The 12,965-nt window shown below is 34.4% G+C and overlaps 1 protein-coding gene across 5 annotated transcripts in view; it reads left to right on the top strand.

The window, feature by feature from the left end:
- LOC103968386 (callose synthase 7) overlaps positions 1 to 12,787 on the top strand; it is a 57,892-nt gene extending 45,105 nt beyond the window's left edge. For all 5 annotated transcript variants that reach the window (XM_018828744.2, XM_065146894.1, XM_065146893.1 and 2 more), the window contains 14 exons: positions 525 to 634; positions 720 to 839; positions 923 to 1,003; positions 1,099 to 1,294; positions 1,376 to 1,487; positions 4,823 to 4,945; positions 5,013 to 5,119; positions 5,264 to 5,347; positions 6,552 to 6,664; positions 6,747 to 6,976; positions 10,855 to 11,655; positions 11,745 to 11,795; positions 12,035 to 12,220; positions 12,316 to 12,787. In XM_018828744.2, coding sequence (XP_018684289.2) covers positions 525 to 634; positions 720 to 839; positions 923 to 1,003; positions 1,099 to 1,294; positions 1,376 to 1,487; positions 4,823 to 4,945; positions 5,013 to 5,119; positions 5,264 to 5,347; positions 6,552 to 6,664; positions 6,747 to 6,976; positions 10,855 to 11,655; positions 11,745 to 11,795; positions 12,035 to 12,220; positions 12,316 to 12,558 — 2,557 coding nt within the window. In that variant the 3' untranslated portion in view covers positions 12,559 to 12,787. The remainder of the gene's footprint in view (positions 1 to 524; positions 635 to 719; positions 840 to 922; positions 1,004 to 1,098; positions 1,295 to 1,375; positions 1,488 to 4,822; positions 4,946 to 5,012; positions 5,120 to 5,263; positions 5,348 to 6,551; positions 6,665 to 6,746; positions 6,977 to 10,854; positions 11,656 to 11,744; positions 11,796 to 12,034; positions 12,221 to 12,315) is intronic.
- Positions 12,788 to 12,965: the final 178 nt, after the last annotated feature.

Below are 12,965 nucleotides of genomic sequence, written 5' to 3'. Positions count from 1 at the left end.
ATATATAATTTTTGACATCCTGTTGTTCTTGACTACATTGTTCTGAGCTTGATTCTTTGCAAGTTTGGAGGGTTCTGAATTTGCAATTCTGTTGGTTTGCATATGTCTAAAACATACCTGCAATTACACTAGTTAGGCAATATCAGTCGGTTCAGATTTGATATTGGAAATGATAAAATGGATTTTATGCTTCTTAGTTTCATTAATGATATTACACTCCATAAAAGGGAACCGATACATCCAATTAAGTTCGATGACGATATTAGATTTATGCGTCAACTTCTTTATGTTGCTATTGGTATGTGAAACTATTATCACAGAACTAAATGGTAAAGCTTTTGGATATCAGTGGAATAGTCACCCTTTTATATATACTACTAATGTTCCAGTGGACATACCTCACATTGCACTTCTCTCATTGATGGAATACTTCTTGATACTGTTTTCTGCTATTTCCTATTCAACTTTTAAATAGTTGGTTTCTTTATTCTAATTATTGTCCAAAATTAATTTCTCCGATTCAGTGTCTTGACTCCTTTCTATAAAGAAGAAGTTCTTTACTCCGAGGAGGAACTTAGAAAAGAAAATGAGGATGGGATATCAATAGTGTTTTATCTGCAGAAAATATATCCAGGTAAGTGTCGCAGTCTCTATGGAATATGACATCTTTCATGACTGATATTAGTTGTTTCAAAGTTTTTCTTTCCACTGCCCTAAAGATGAGTGGAGGAACTTCTGCGAACGCATAAAAAGTGACCCAAATGATGAAGAATTAAAGAATCATATGGATGACTTACGTCACTGGGTTTCTTACAGAGGCCAGACTCTTTCTCGAACAGGTGTTGAAAACTATTGGTGAAATCGAGCTTGCCCAAGTGCACACTAGTTTCATATTTAATGTTTGATTTCCCTATTTTGACAGTGAGAGGTATGATGTACTACAGACAGGCTCTTAAGCTTCAGTGCTTCCTAGATATGGTGCAGGATCGTGGTCAGTTATCATGTATGTGTTTAAATATTTCCAAAGTTATTTCTTCAAATTATGTTAACATTTATTTGAAATGCATGGCATTATTAAGATATTTGACTGCCTTGCAGCTATTTTGGGGGACCGGAGGACACTCTCACTAGAACAACATACTGATGACCAGAAGAATCTTCATGCGCGTTCACTTGCTATTGCTGATATGAAATTCACCTATGTTGTATCATGTCAGGTTTATGGATTGCAGAAAAAATCCCGTGAAGCTAAGGACAGAAGTTGCTACAATAATATTCTTAACCTCATGCTTAAGTAATTCACTGTATTTATAATCAAACAGATTTGAGCAACAATTTTTGCTTCATTATTCTAAGTTCCATTTAAAATCTGCAGGTTTCCATCATTACGTGTTGCTTATATAGATGAGATTGAAGAAATTGTGGGTGGAAAACCACAGAAGATTTACTATTCTGTTCTTGTTAAGGGCACCGATAAGCACGATGAGGTAGTTATCTCCAACAATTTGATGAATGACCTTAATTTTAGTCATTGTCAAAAAGAAACTTCTTGGATATTGTTTTTCTTTACATTAGTTTATACATATCAGTTGCTTTAGGAGTTCAGCAAATATACATTAGTTTATACATATCAGTTAATCATATGGGTTGGATCATGCTTGGTCACATGAGTTGGATCGTGCTTGGCCACATGAGTTGAGTTGTGCTTGATAACATGGGTTTGCGTCATACCTGGTTACATGGGTTGTGTTATGCCTAGTTACATGGGTTGGGTCATGCATGGTTACATGGACTGAGCTATACCTGACTGCATGGGCTGGGTCATGCTTGGCTACATGGGTTGAATCTTACTTGGTCACATGGGTTGGATTATGTCTAACCATATATGTTAAGTCGTACCTGGCAACATAGGCTGAGTTATGCCTAGCCACATGTGCTGGGTTGTACTTGACCACATGGGTTTGGTCATGCTTGGTCATAGGGCTGAGCTATATCTGACCACGTGGGTTGGGTTATACCTTACCACATGTGTTAGGTTGTACCTAACCACATGGGTAAGGGTCATGCTTGGCTATATGAGTTGGATTATGCCTAACCATATGTGCTGGATCATGCTTGGCCACATGAGCTGAGCTAGCTAATCAACGTAACTCAGGTTAGATCCCAATTTGACTTCTCATATTAAATTATATTTTATTATTTTAAGAAGTACTTTAAAATATTATAAAATAATAATTAACCTCAAATATATTCTTTTTCATGAATTAACTAATTTAGATTCATGATTCCAGATTTAAAACTAATTGAATCATAAAAATCCACACATAATTCCTTAAAACATAAATGTCTAATTAAATAAATTAGAACTATTATTAAATCAACTAATCATTCTAACATCACAATTGAATGATCTTTGTTTATTAATCATAAAATTTTGAAATTAAAATATTATTATACATTATATAAATTATAACAATTCTAATATTAAAAATTTCAAAATATGAATAAAAATTGCTAAGAAAAGAATAAATGATCCTACCTCTCTTTGTGATCGTTTCCTCGAGGAATCATTTTCTTAATCCTTCCACTGTCAGACTCGGTGAGGATGGAGCCCTCTTTATATAAAAGTTCAGTTTTTTTCGAAAGGTAAACAATAATTTAATTTTTATTTTGCTTTCACATACAAAGATATAATTATAATATTTATTTCTTATGATTCACACACGAAAATGGAAATTGAAATATTTACTTTCTAAAAATCATATCAGTTATTATGAAATAAATTAATTAATAATTTAATCGATTAACAAAATTTCTAACTTGTCCATATGATTAAGGAAATCAATTTTAATAATTTCCTTAACCATACACACAAACAAGGAAGTTAATAATTTAAATAAAGCAATACATTATTTATTGTAATTTGATTTATATTAAGGGAGAAAAATCATTGGTGATTACAATTTTAATATCTTCTTGTGATATGATTACTCATCATAATTTTGGTTTGATATAGTCGTGTATAACTGTTTCTTATTCTATAAATTCCATCATATACAATTTATTGTATTTGTTTATATATCTATATCTTTTTATTTGTGTTTTATTTTGTTTCATCCATTTGCTATATTTATCTATACATATGCTGTTCTATGTTTATTGCAAAAGTCACCATACTGATTGCTACATGTGAGAATGGGCTGGAACATATTATGATAGAGAACTACAGCCATACTATGGGAACCCAGGCGACTAGTATGGACATATTCCTAAACTTTTTAAACTATGTTAGCTGGCACAAAGTTGTGCTAATTGACATCACAAAGTTCCTTGTCATGCTCGAGAGGTAACTGCACCCTTATATCATGAAACAGCATTCCTTAGATTATTATAACCTTTTTATTATTAATTATTTACTGCTTATTAAATTTATATTTTTTATTGGATAAATCTCAAATGTGCTGCACCCATTTCTATTTAGGCTACAGAGCAACAAAATTAAAAGATTTATAAACATTAATGTAAAACTATACATGTCAAAAAATTTTAAAAATGAGAAAAGAATAAACATTCATAATTAAATTGTTGGAACATATTAATTAAAATATTTTTAAAGGAATGTGATAGATTAATTGTTTAAAAGAATTCATTGAAGCATGATAATGGATTTTGTTATATTCAGACCTGGAAAATTGAACCCGCTGACCCCTAATAGTTGGGATTTAAAGGATTTGTTGATATTATGGAATTGAACTGAAAATCTCTTACTTGCAAATCATAAATGCTGGCATTTAGTTCAGTCGAGTTATCTACCGGTTCTAATTTATTTTACCTTAAAAGAGCATAAGTTGACAGATTCCACGAGGAAAGCATCCCTTTAGTGGTACTCTGTAGGTCTTCTCTTCTGCTTGCCTCTTCTTTGTACTTCTCATCTTTGGAGAACAGCAAAGTACATTTTTTATTAGCTTAAATTGGACAGTTGATCAATGCCACATGTTTCTACTGTGGACTGATCCTAACTGACTGGAAATCTAGGATTATGTCTGATGATTTCTAAGCCTCTCTGTGTCAGCTAGGTCCAATCTAGATCTAGATTGGTTGAATTTTGAGACTACCATTGTTCATCAGAAATATTTGATACGAGAAGGGAAACTTAGTAGAATACTAGAATATAAATTAATAGTGAAGTAAATAATAGAATAAAGTGATGAGCATGGTGTAATGACTTATTAGTTTATTCTAGTGATTTGGCAAGGCTCTAGTATAAAAGGTATTGGGATGTTTTAGTTTGTTCCATTAGTTATTAATGCCTATGTCCAATGGTTTGTCAATTTCCTTGATGTGAACCTGGACATGTTAATTGACCTACGAGCAGATTGGTATGTACTATAGGCAAAAGATCAATTGCCACTGGGTTGCTTGGTAGACAAAGAGGCAATTCCTCACAATCAATATGCTTCACTGAGGGTTACTAGTTTCACTGATCATGAAAATTTCTTGGCCTATTTGTTTTATGTATCAACAATGTGGATGCTTGGTTTCATGGTGCACGTGTTATTCGCTTATATTGAAATGCCATCTACCAACAGATTGTTTATTATCTCATAATATAATTATAATTCTCTTAATCATTTTTCACACAGTTGATGAGGAATTAGTAAATTTGATATGTGATTGCCCGATGAGTATATTAATTGTTTTTACTGCTGATATAGTATGACATTATGGTATATGTACTTATAACTTGTACATGATGTAATTGTTTAATAGCCCGTATTTGCTTATGTAATGATGGTTAATGCAATATATCTTGATTTCTCAGGAAATTTATCGCATCAAACTACCTGGGAAACCAACAGATATTGGTGAAGGGAAACCAGAAAACCAGAATCATGCAATAATTTTCACCAGAGGGGAAGCACTTCAGACCATTGATATGAATCAGGTATTATTTATTTCCTTTATTCAATAATTAGAAAATATTGGGCTATTCAATTCTTTCTTTGTTGTAGGATAATTACCTGGAAGAAGCATTCAAGATCAGAAATACTTTGGAAGAGTTCGGACGTAAGCATCGGCCCACAATATTGGGTCTCCGTGAGCATATCTTCACTGGAAGGTTCCTTGTTGGTTGAACTTTTGTTTCAGTGTGAATATGGCATTCTTTAGTTATCTCAAGAATGTACTTCGTTTTTTATGAGTATACCAAGATCAGAGACTACTTCTACCTACTTATGTTCTCCTTTCATATCTTCATCTCCAGTGTTTCTTCTCTTGCCTGGTTCATGTCCAACCAGGAGACCAGCTTTGTGACTATTGGGCAAAGAATTCTGGCAAACCCTCTCAAGTATGTTACCTGCCTATAGTTTAGTTCAAACATATATTCTGTTGCCTTGTGATTATACATCAATTCATAAAAGAATGTACTTAACCAATTATTTTTGTACTTGTAAAATATATTATTCAACATGAACAAAAACAATAGCAAGCTATAATTTGCCTATTTCATTTAAACATCTGGTTTTTCACTATAACACATTCGGTGATCCCAGTATATGTTTCAATTTCACATATGCATCCTGTACTTATTATTGCTGGCTATTGTTCTTGAACCTCCTTGGATCGTTAGTGACCATCACAGGAAGCTATCACACAGATCTATGCCTACAAGTTCCAACATTCAACTCTTCTAGATCATGGTCAAATAAGAAACAAATTGTACAAACACAATTTAGAATGGTAGTAAATGGTTTTCTTGTGTAAATGGATTTTTCTGTAGTTCATGCCTTAAACGTATCAACTTAAAATGCTATTTTTTAAGTCAGTTTGTAAATGTTTCAAAATTTAAATTTGTTGTAAGAAAATGCTAAATTGTAAAGGGAATTGTTAACTTCTTTCATATCATCCATATACACGATATCAATAATCCCTATTTGGGACTATAAAAGTTACAGAAAAAATGCACTGAAAAGTATAACTTTTTCTTGCTTGATTGGATCTTCAAAGATCATTTCCTTACATGCTAGACTTTAGTTATATTTTCCTTAATGGATTCTTAGGGATTGTATTTTGTTAGGAGAAAGCCTGAGTCAGGCAAGTACTTTGATAATCAAAACACTTAGTTTTATATCTTGATTGCAATGTACTCAAGCCCCCCAAGAGCTGGTGATTCTGAGCAGAAGGCCAAATATGGCATTGTGAGTCTGTACATGGCGATATCAACTAGTAATGGTAGCAGCATATCCACTGTAAATGTTGGATTGCCTCTTCATTTATAAGTTTCTTCTTGGAATTAGGGACCGTTTAAAAAATAATGTGCGTCATTATCACTGCCTTTAGTGTGGTACTTGGACAAATTTAATGGGAAATGCCCTCTGTAAGCTAACTGGGTGTGTAATTCTTGATAAATATCTGCAGTTTGTAAATTATCTTCACTAGAGGATTTTATTATCAATTTAACTCTGTGTACTCATATTTAAATAAATGGCTATATTCTTATTCTCTGAAGCTGTTCCTAGTTATTGTGCTAATACGATGGCTTCACTTCTTAGGGTTCGCTTTCATTATGGACATCCTGATATTTTTGATAGAATATTTCACCTTACTAGAGGCGGCATAAGTAAAGCATCGAAAACCATAAATCTGAGTGAGGATATTTTTGCAGGTGAGATTAGAAATAACATTGATCAATTGACTATTTGACTTACATATACCTTTTATTGCTTATCATGTTTGACTACTTTTAGGATTTAACTCAACTTTACGTGGGGGAAATGTTACACATCGTGAATATATACAAGTCGGCAAGGGACGTGATGTGGGAATGAATCAAATTTCCCTTTTTGAGGCAAAGGTGTCAAATGGAAATGGGGAACAAACATTGAGTCGTGATGTTTATCGTTTGGGACGAAGGTTTGACTTCTATAGAATGCTGTCCTTTTACTTCACCACAGTGGGATTCTATTTTAGCAGCATGGTACGCATTTTACATGTTCATTTCAGTTATAATCCTCTATGATGATGGGAAAATAGCTTTTTTCTTTATTGTTGTTGTTTTTATTGTAATAATTGTTGTTTTGAGTAAAGCTGATTGATTACATGTTAATTGAAAACATTATTGTTAATCTACTAGCTTATAATGCTGAAAATAAATCATTTGAGTATTTATGATGTCTGAGTTTTCTTTCTTTTCCTTTTCCTTGTAAATTGAGTTGGTCTAACTCAGGAAGACCTTCGTGTTGGCTGGAGCGTTTCTACATGACTTAAATGTCCAACCTGAAATAAATCTTGTCAGATATGATGTCATTATGATTTATGAGATGGGTATGGGGTAGATACACATTGCAATATATGGCATAGCGTTTTGCAAAATTCTTAGTTATTTAGAAAAATATATTAATATACAAGCATGGGAAAAAAGAAATATCGTGGAACAATCTAAAATTAATTTTGTCCACAAAGATCAATTTTCTCGTTTGTTTAGAATTCCTTATGCTGCAATCAATAATTAGTAATATCACAAACTACTTTGGTCAAGGAAGAATAGGCTAGATTTCACACCAAAAATTTTAAAGCATTTGCGACAAGTTGTAATGTCTCAATTTTATGGGTTTGTTATATTGATATTTTGATTTAGGCAAAGATACAGCAAAAATTAATATGCAAAAATCACGGTAAATCTTTGCCAAGGGAGTAAATTGGCAGATTATGACAGTAACAAAAAGTCATCATGTTCCAACTATTTCGGGTTGGAGATAGGAACAATAAACAAGGGGGAAAAGGTAAAAGAACTTATTGGAATTAGTGTTGGCAGACTGCTGGTTCCTGCAATCTCACTGGTTCCATGAACATTTTCAGTTCTCAGACAATCCTGAACAATAGTCCAATTAGTTTATTAGCAGTTTTTAGAAACAAAGATGTAAATGTTGCAGTCCTTAACAAGCTAATTTGCCTCGGTTTCAACGAAGAACTTATATGGACTAACTTTTAGGTAATTTGTGGCAACTAGGATTTGGGATATTAAGGATGTCTTGATAGGAATTTGAGGTTTAGAAAGAGTAGAATATTGGATGACCATTTTGACTTTCTAACACAAATTAAACTTCCAAAACTTGACTCCTAGTTATCAAACTCATACCATACTGAAGATATTGATGTCTCCTTTTTGGATGTAAACAGGCTTCCATGGTTTAAAGGATTTTATATTCTGTTTTTAAAATTGCTCATCCTTTTTTATGATATTTGTAGGATATCTAGAAGTATGTCTTTGTAACAAGGGTTTCGTGGAATATCTGGAATTGTTTTGTTATGTTACTCTTTTGGAGACTTAGAAACAACTTAAGATCTTTAAGATTTAAGGTCTTATTTTAAGAGAGCTATTTAAGGTAATTGGACTTCATTATAGCTGGAAAATGGATGTGCCTAAGAACAAGGTCTAGAAGATTGTAATCTGGATCCAGATCAGCTAGAGGCAATATACTTGGACTGGCAAGATCAGTTAGATTTGATTGCTGGATCAAGATCAACTGAAAAACTAGTATATGTAGTAAAATATTAGAAAAAGACATAAATTTTGAAACAATAAAAATATATATATTAAAGATTCTGCTCCCTTTACATTTCATAAGGTATCTAGCGTTTACAAAAAGCATATGCAACTAAAAAATAAAAGATAAAATTTGTATAAGAGATACCAATGAGAAAATAATGGAGAATAATTCATTATGCTATGTTTTATATATATATATATCAGAAAAGTAAATATATTACAAAAATTATCATTATCATTATTATTATTAAATCTTATATATGTCATATAAAAAGGCTTAAAACTTTTCTATTTATAGCTTAGAAAATAGCAAAAGTTTTCATTGTGGTTCTAGTGCTTTAATCACCATGCAAGCAAAGTCATAGGTAATGCAAGGACAAATACAGAAAGTATTTTCTCCCAACAAAGGTTCCACAGGTGCTCGAATCCCATGACGTCATCCTTTCCTGTGATTTTTCGTTTAGAGGTCAAGGTTACTCTCTATTTCTGGTTTCCTTTTACTCTTCTTCTTTATCTTGCTCGGTAATGGGTGACGAACATTGCACTAGTTATGTCAGATGAATTGCGAACACAAGGGTAGATATAGTTTATACTTCCAAAACCAATATTCATAAAGGAACCAGCTTAGAGCAGTAGTTTAAGCCGGTAAGTGTCAGTACCAATTGGCACTAGCAAAGAAATAAATAATGGCTTCATATCAAAATCTTGCCTTGTACAATGTTATGTTGCCGCTGCTCGCCGCCCAGAAACCTTGGTTATGGCTTGATGTGCTCTTGAAAAACCTGGTCATGATTGTCATTAATATGTGTCCTGTAGATATCTGAAGCGCATCAGAGGGTCGATCGATCAGTATGACAAACTGGATTTTGGATTGGATTTTTTAGAATGTAGAAGTAAGAAACTAGAGAGATAAGGAAGAAGGAAAGAGAAGAGCAGATATAGGGACATGAGAAGAAAATATTTGGAATCACATTGGTTCATGGACATTATACCTCAAGTTCTAGTCCCTTTTAAGTTGTGGCTTTACATCTCTTGAGAAGAAAATTCATTCTTCTAATCACCTTCAATCTCTATGAAATTTTATATAAGCTTCATCAGAAAGCTCTCTAAAAATATTAAAAATTGTATCCCTCGACATCCTATTTAAACAGACACGAAAATGATCCGAATATTGTTCCTAGTTACCAAATAGGTGTCTTGAACCAAATATATTTTAAACTGGACTCATAATGAGGTACAACTCAAGATACTCGTTGGAGTAGTTAATAAGAATAAGTACAAGAAAATGAAGATACTTTCGAATTACGAAACATTATTTGACTCGGACCAAAAACATACTTCTAAGGTCTAATACTCTAACTTCAATCTACTCTATGATTTATGTATTTGTAATATTTATTGCTTGGTCTCAACTCATTCCTTAGATATTTCTTCCTTCATATTATGATAGACTGCTATTGAAGGTTGAAAGAGGCTTTTTTTCGATGTTTTTGGAAAACAATTATACGTCAATAATTACTAAAGGTGGTACCTAGGCACATATCCATGCCTGCCCAAGATATATGAATTTTCTGTGGGTAGTAATTTACAAGTAAGAGATGGCTTTTAACACTAATGATTGTGTAGCATAATCAAAGACCTGTCTCGTGGAATGATTTATTAGTTAAAGTTTAATTAAGAAACCGGTTCCTATGTAGCCCTATAGTATGTGTTCTCAGCTTTTGTCTTGTTTTTAATTGTATCTTTCCTTGCCTGTTGTAATTTTTCTTAAAATAATTTACGGACCGCCATCGGAACCTTCTTGCATTTTGCATCATTGGGATACTCGCTGACCAAATGTATCTTTACCTGGATGATTCCTCCACCTTTGCCGATGTAGTCACAATAAATGCACTGCCAATGATGACGGTTCTCATCTATCTTTCGAGCATGATCCGAAGCATCATCATGTGCTTGTTCGTTTGATGCTATGTTCCTATCAAATCTATGGCTAATATAATACTTACCCCTGCTACTATATTATTGGAATCAAAATCTTAGTGTGAGTGTTGATTTTTGAAATTTGAAGTAGGTTCTTTTCTATACTTTTAGTAGGTTACGTTATCTGGAGCACAAACATGTAGGGAACATGATGACAGGTAGAGTCCTTTTTATGTATGTCTCGGTTCAAATACTAAATGAATATTCAAGGGAATATGTTAAACCACAGTGAACTCACCTTTCCTATGTTCTTCAGTTTGGTTGCTAAAATTGTCTTCCTGTTTGTTGTGAGATATTATGACATGATACCTTCACTTATATTTCAGGTAACTGTACTTACTGTCTATGTGTTCCTATATGGGCGGCTATATTTAGTTATGAGTGGTTTAGAAAGGTCAATTTTGGAGGATCCACGCATTCAGCAAAATAGCAAGCCTCTTGAAAATGCTCTTGCTTCACAATCGGTCTTTCAACTGGGCTTGTTACTGGTACTGCCGATGGTAATGGAAGTTGGTTTAGAGAAGGGATTTCGGACAGCTATTGGTGAATTTATATTAATGCAGCTGCAACTGGCCCCCGTTTTCTTTACCTTCCAGCTTGGAACTAAAGCCCATTATTATGGGAGGACAATACTGCATGGAGGTGCAAAATATAGAGCTACAGGTCGTGGTTTTGTGGTATTTCATGCAAAGTTTGCTGATAACTACCGGATGTACTCCCGCAGCCATTTTGTTAAAGGATTGGAACTGTTGATACTGTTGGTTGTCTATGAAGTATATGGATATTCATATCGAAGCTCAACTTTATACCTGTTCGTCACGTTTTCTATGTGGTTTTTGGTGGCTTCATGGTTATTTGCACCTTTTGTATTCAATCCTTCTGGATTTGATTGGCAGAAGACAGTTGACGATTGGACAGACTGGAAAAAATGGATGGGAAACCGTGGAGGGATTGGTATTCCAATAGATAGTAGTTGGGAATCATGGTGGGAGAGTGAACATGAGCATTTGAAGCACACCAGTATACGTGGCCGCGTTCTCGAGATCATCCTGGCTCTACGCTTCTTGCTCTTCCAGTATGGAATTGTTTACCACCTTAATATAGCTCATCACAGCAAAAGCGTGCTGGTATCATTCGTTTCATGTTATAAACTTCACTAGTTCTGTTCTGAGAACTACTTTTACAACCATTCTAATCCTCCAACATTCTCTCCTAGGTTTATGGACTGTCATGGCTGGTGATGTTGACTGTGCTAGCAGCTCTGAAGGTATCCACTAAACACATGAGGATTGATGATCGCATGACTAATTTCATGATCTGTTGTGTCGAGCAAAGAAAAAGATCTGAACATGATAACATTCACTCATAGCATGTCGAGCAAAGAAAAAGATCTGAGCATGATAACATTCACTCCTAGTTAGCTAGTTATTTTTCACTGCATGCAGAAAGCCCGTAATTTTTTCATAGTTTGCTGTCTTAATTCTGGCATGCCTTTTGTCTGTTCAGATGGTTTCCATGGGGAGGCGACGGTTTGGTACTGATTTCCAACTTATGTTCCGCATCCTCAAAGGTCTTCTCTTCCTCGGGTTTGTATCGGTCATGACCGTGTTATTCATCGTCTGTGGGCTGACGATATCAGATGTCTTTGCTGCATTGCTGGGCTTCATGCCAACCGGCTGGTTTCTCCTTTTGGTGAGTGCATGCGTTCCTGTTCCATTTTTCACCCATCAGATATGAGTATGTTCATGCCTAATGCTCAGCCATTGTTGTCCTCGTCACTTGCCAAGATTGGGCAAGCATGCAGACCTCTTTTTAAGAAGACGGGATTCTGGGATTCCATCAAGGAGCTGGGGAGAGCATACGAGTACGTAATGGGACTCTTAATCTTTGTGCCGATCGTTGTCCTGTCGTGGTTCCCCTTCGTTTCCGAATTCCAGACTCGCTTGCTGTTCAACCAGGCATTTAGTCGTGGTCTGCAGATCTCCATGATTCTTGCTGGCAGGACGGACAGCGTTATAAGCATCGCCTGAGCTTTCATGCCGCAGCTGACCTCCGGCAAACTGGTTGTATGATTTCTGAATTCAACAGAGTGAAAGGTGTTCCAAGCACAAATTTGTTTTTGTATTTAGGCAAGAAATTACAGCCTGCCTACTCGATGAATTCCAATATCTATTTTCTTGGTGTTTGCTAATAATATGACTTAAAGATCGTGTCTGATGTACTCAATTAAGCCTTAAATATGTTATCCTTATTTAAGTATTTTTTTCCTTATAAAAAAAATATTTGATTAATTCTACATATCAGCTTTCAATCGTCCATCCATCGTCTATCGTCGACACGTGTGAGGGGAGTGTCAGCTTTTGCGTTTCCACCCAAGACAACTATCTTACCCGTCTGTCTGTTTGGTCGGTAAGACTTAATTATAAGAATCTCAATA

The sequence above is a fragment of the Musa acuminata genome, chromosome BXJ3-4 (assembly GCF_036884655.1).
Source record: "Musa acuminata AAA Group cultivar baxijiao chromosome BXJ3-4, Cavendish_Baxijiao_AAA, whole genome shotgun sequence".
NCBI lineage: Eukaryota > Viridiplantae > Streptophyta > Magnoliopsida > Zingiberales > Musaceae > Musa > Musa acuminata.
Note: the sequence above shows the minus strand (reverse complement) of the source record. Positions and strands in the feature narration are given on the sequence as shown.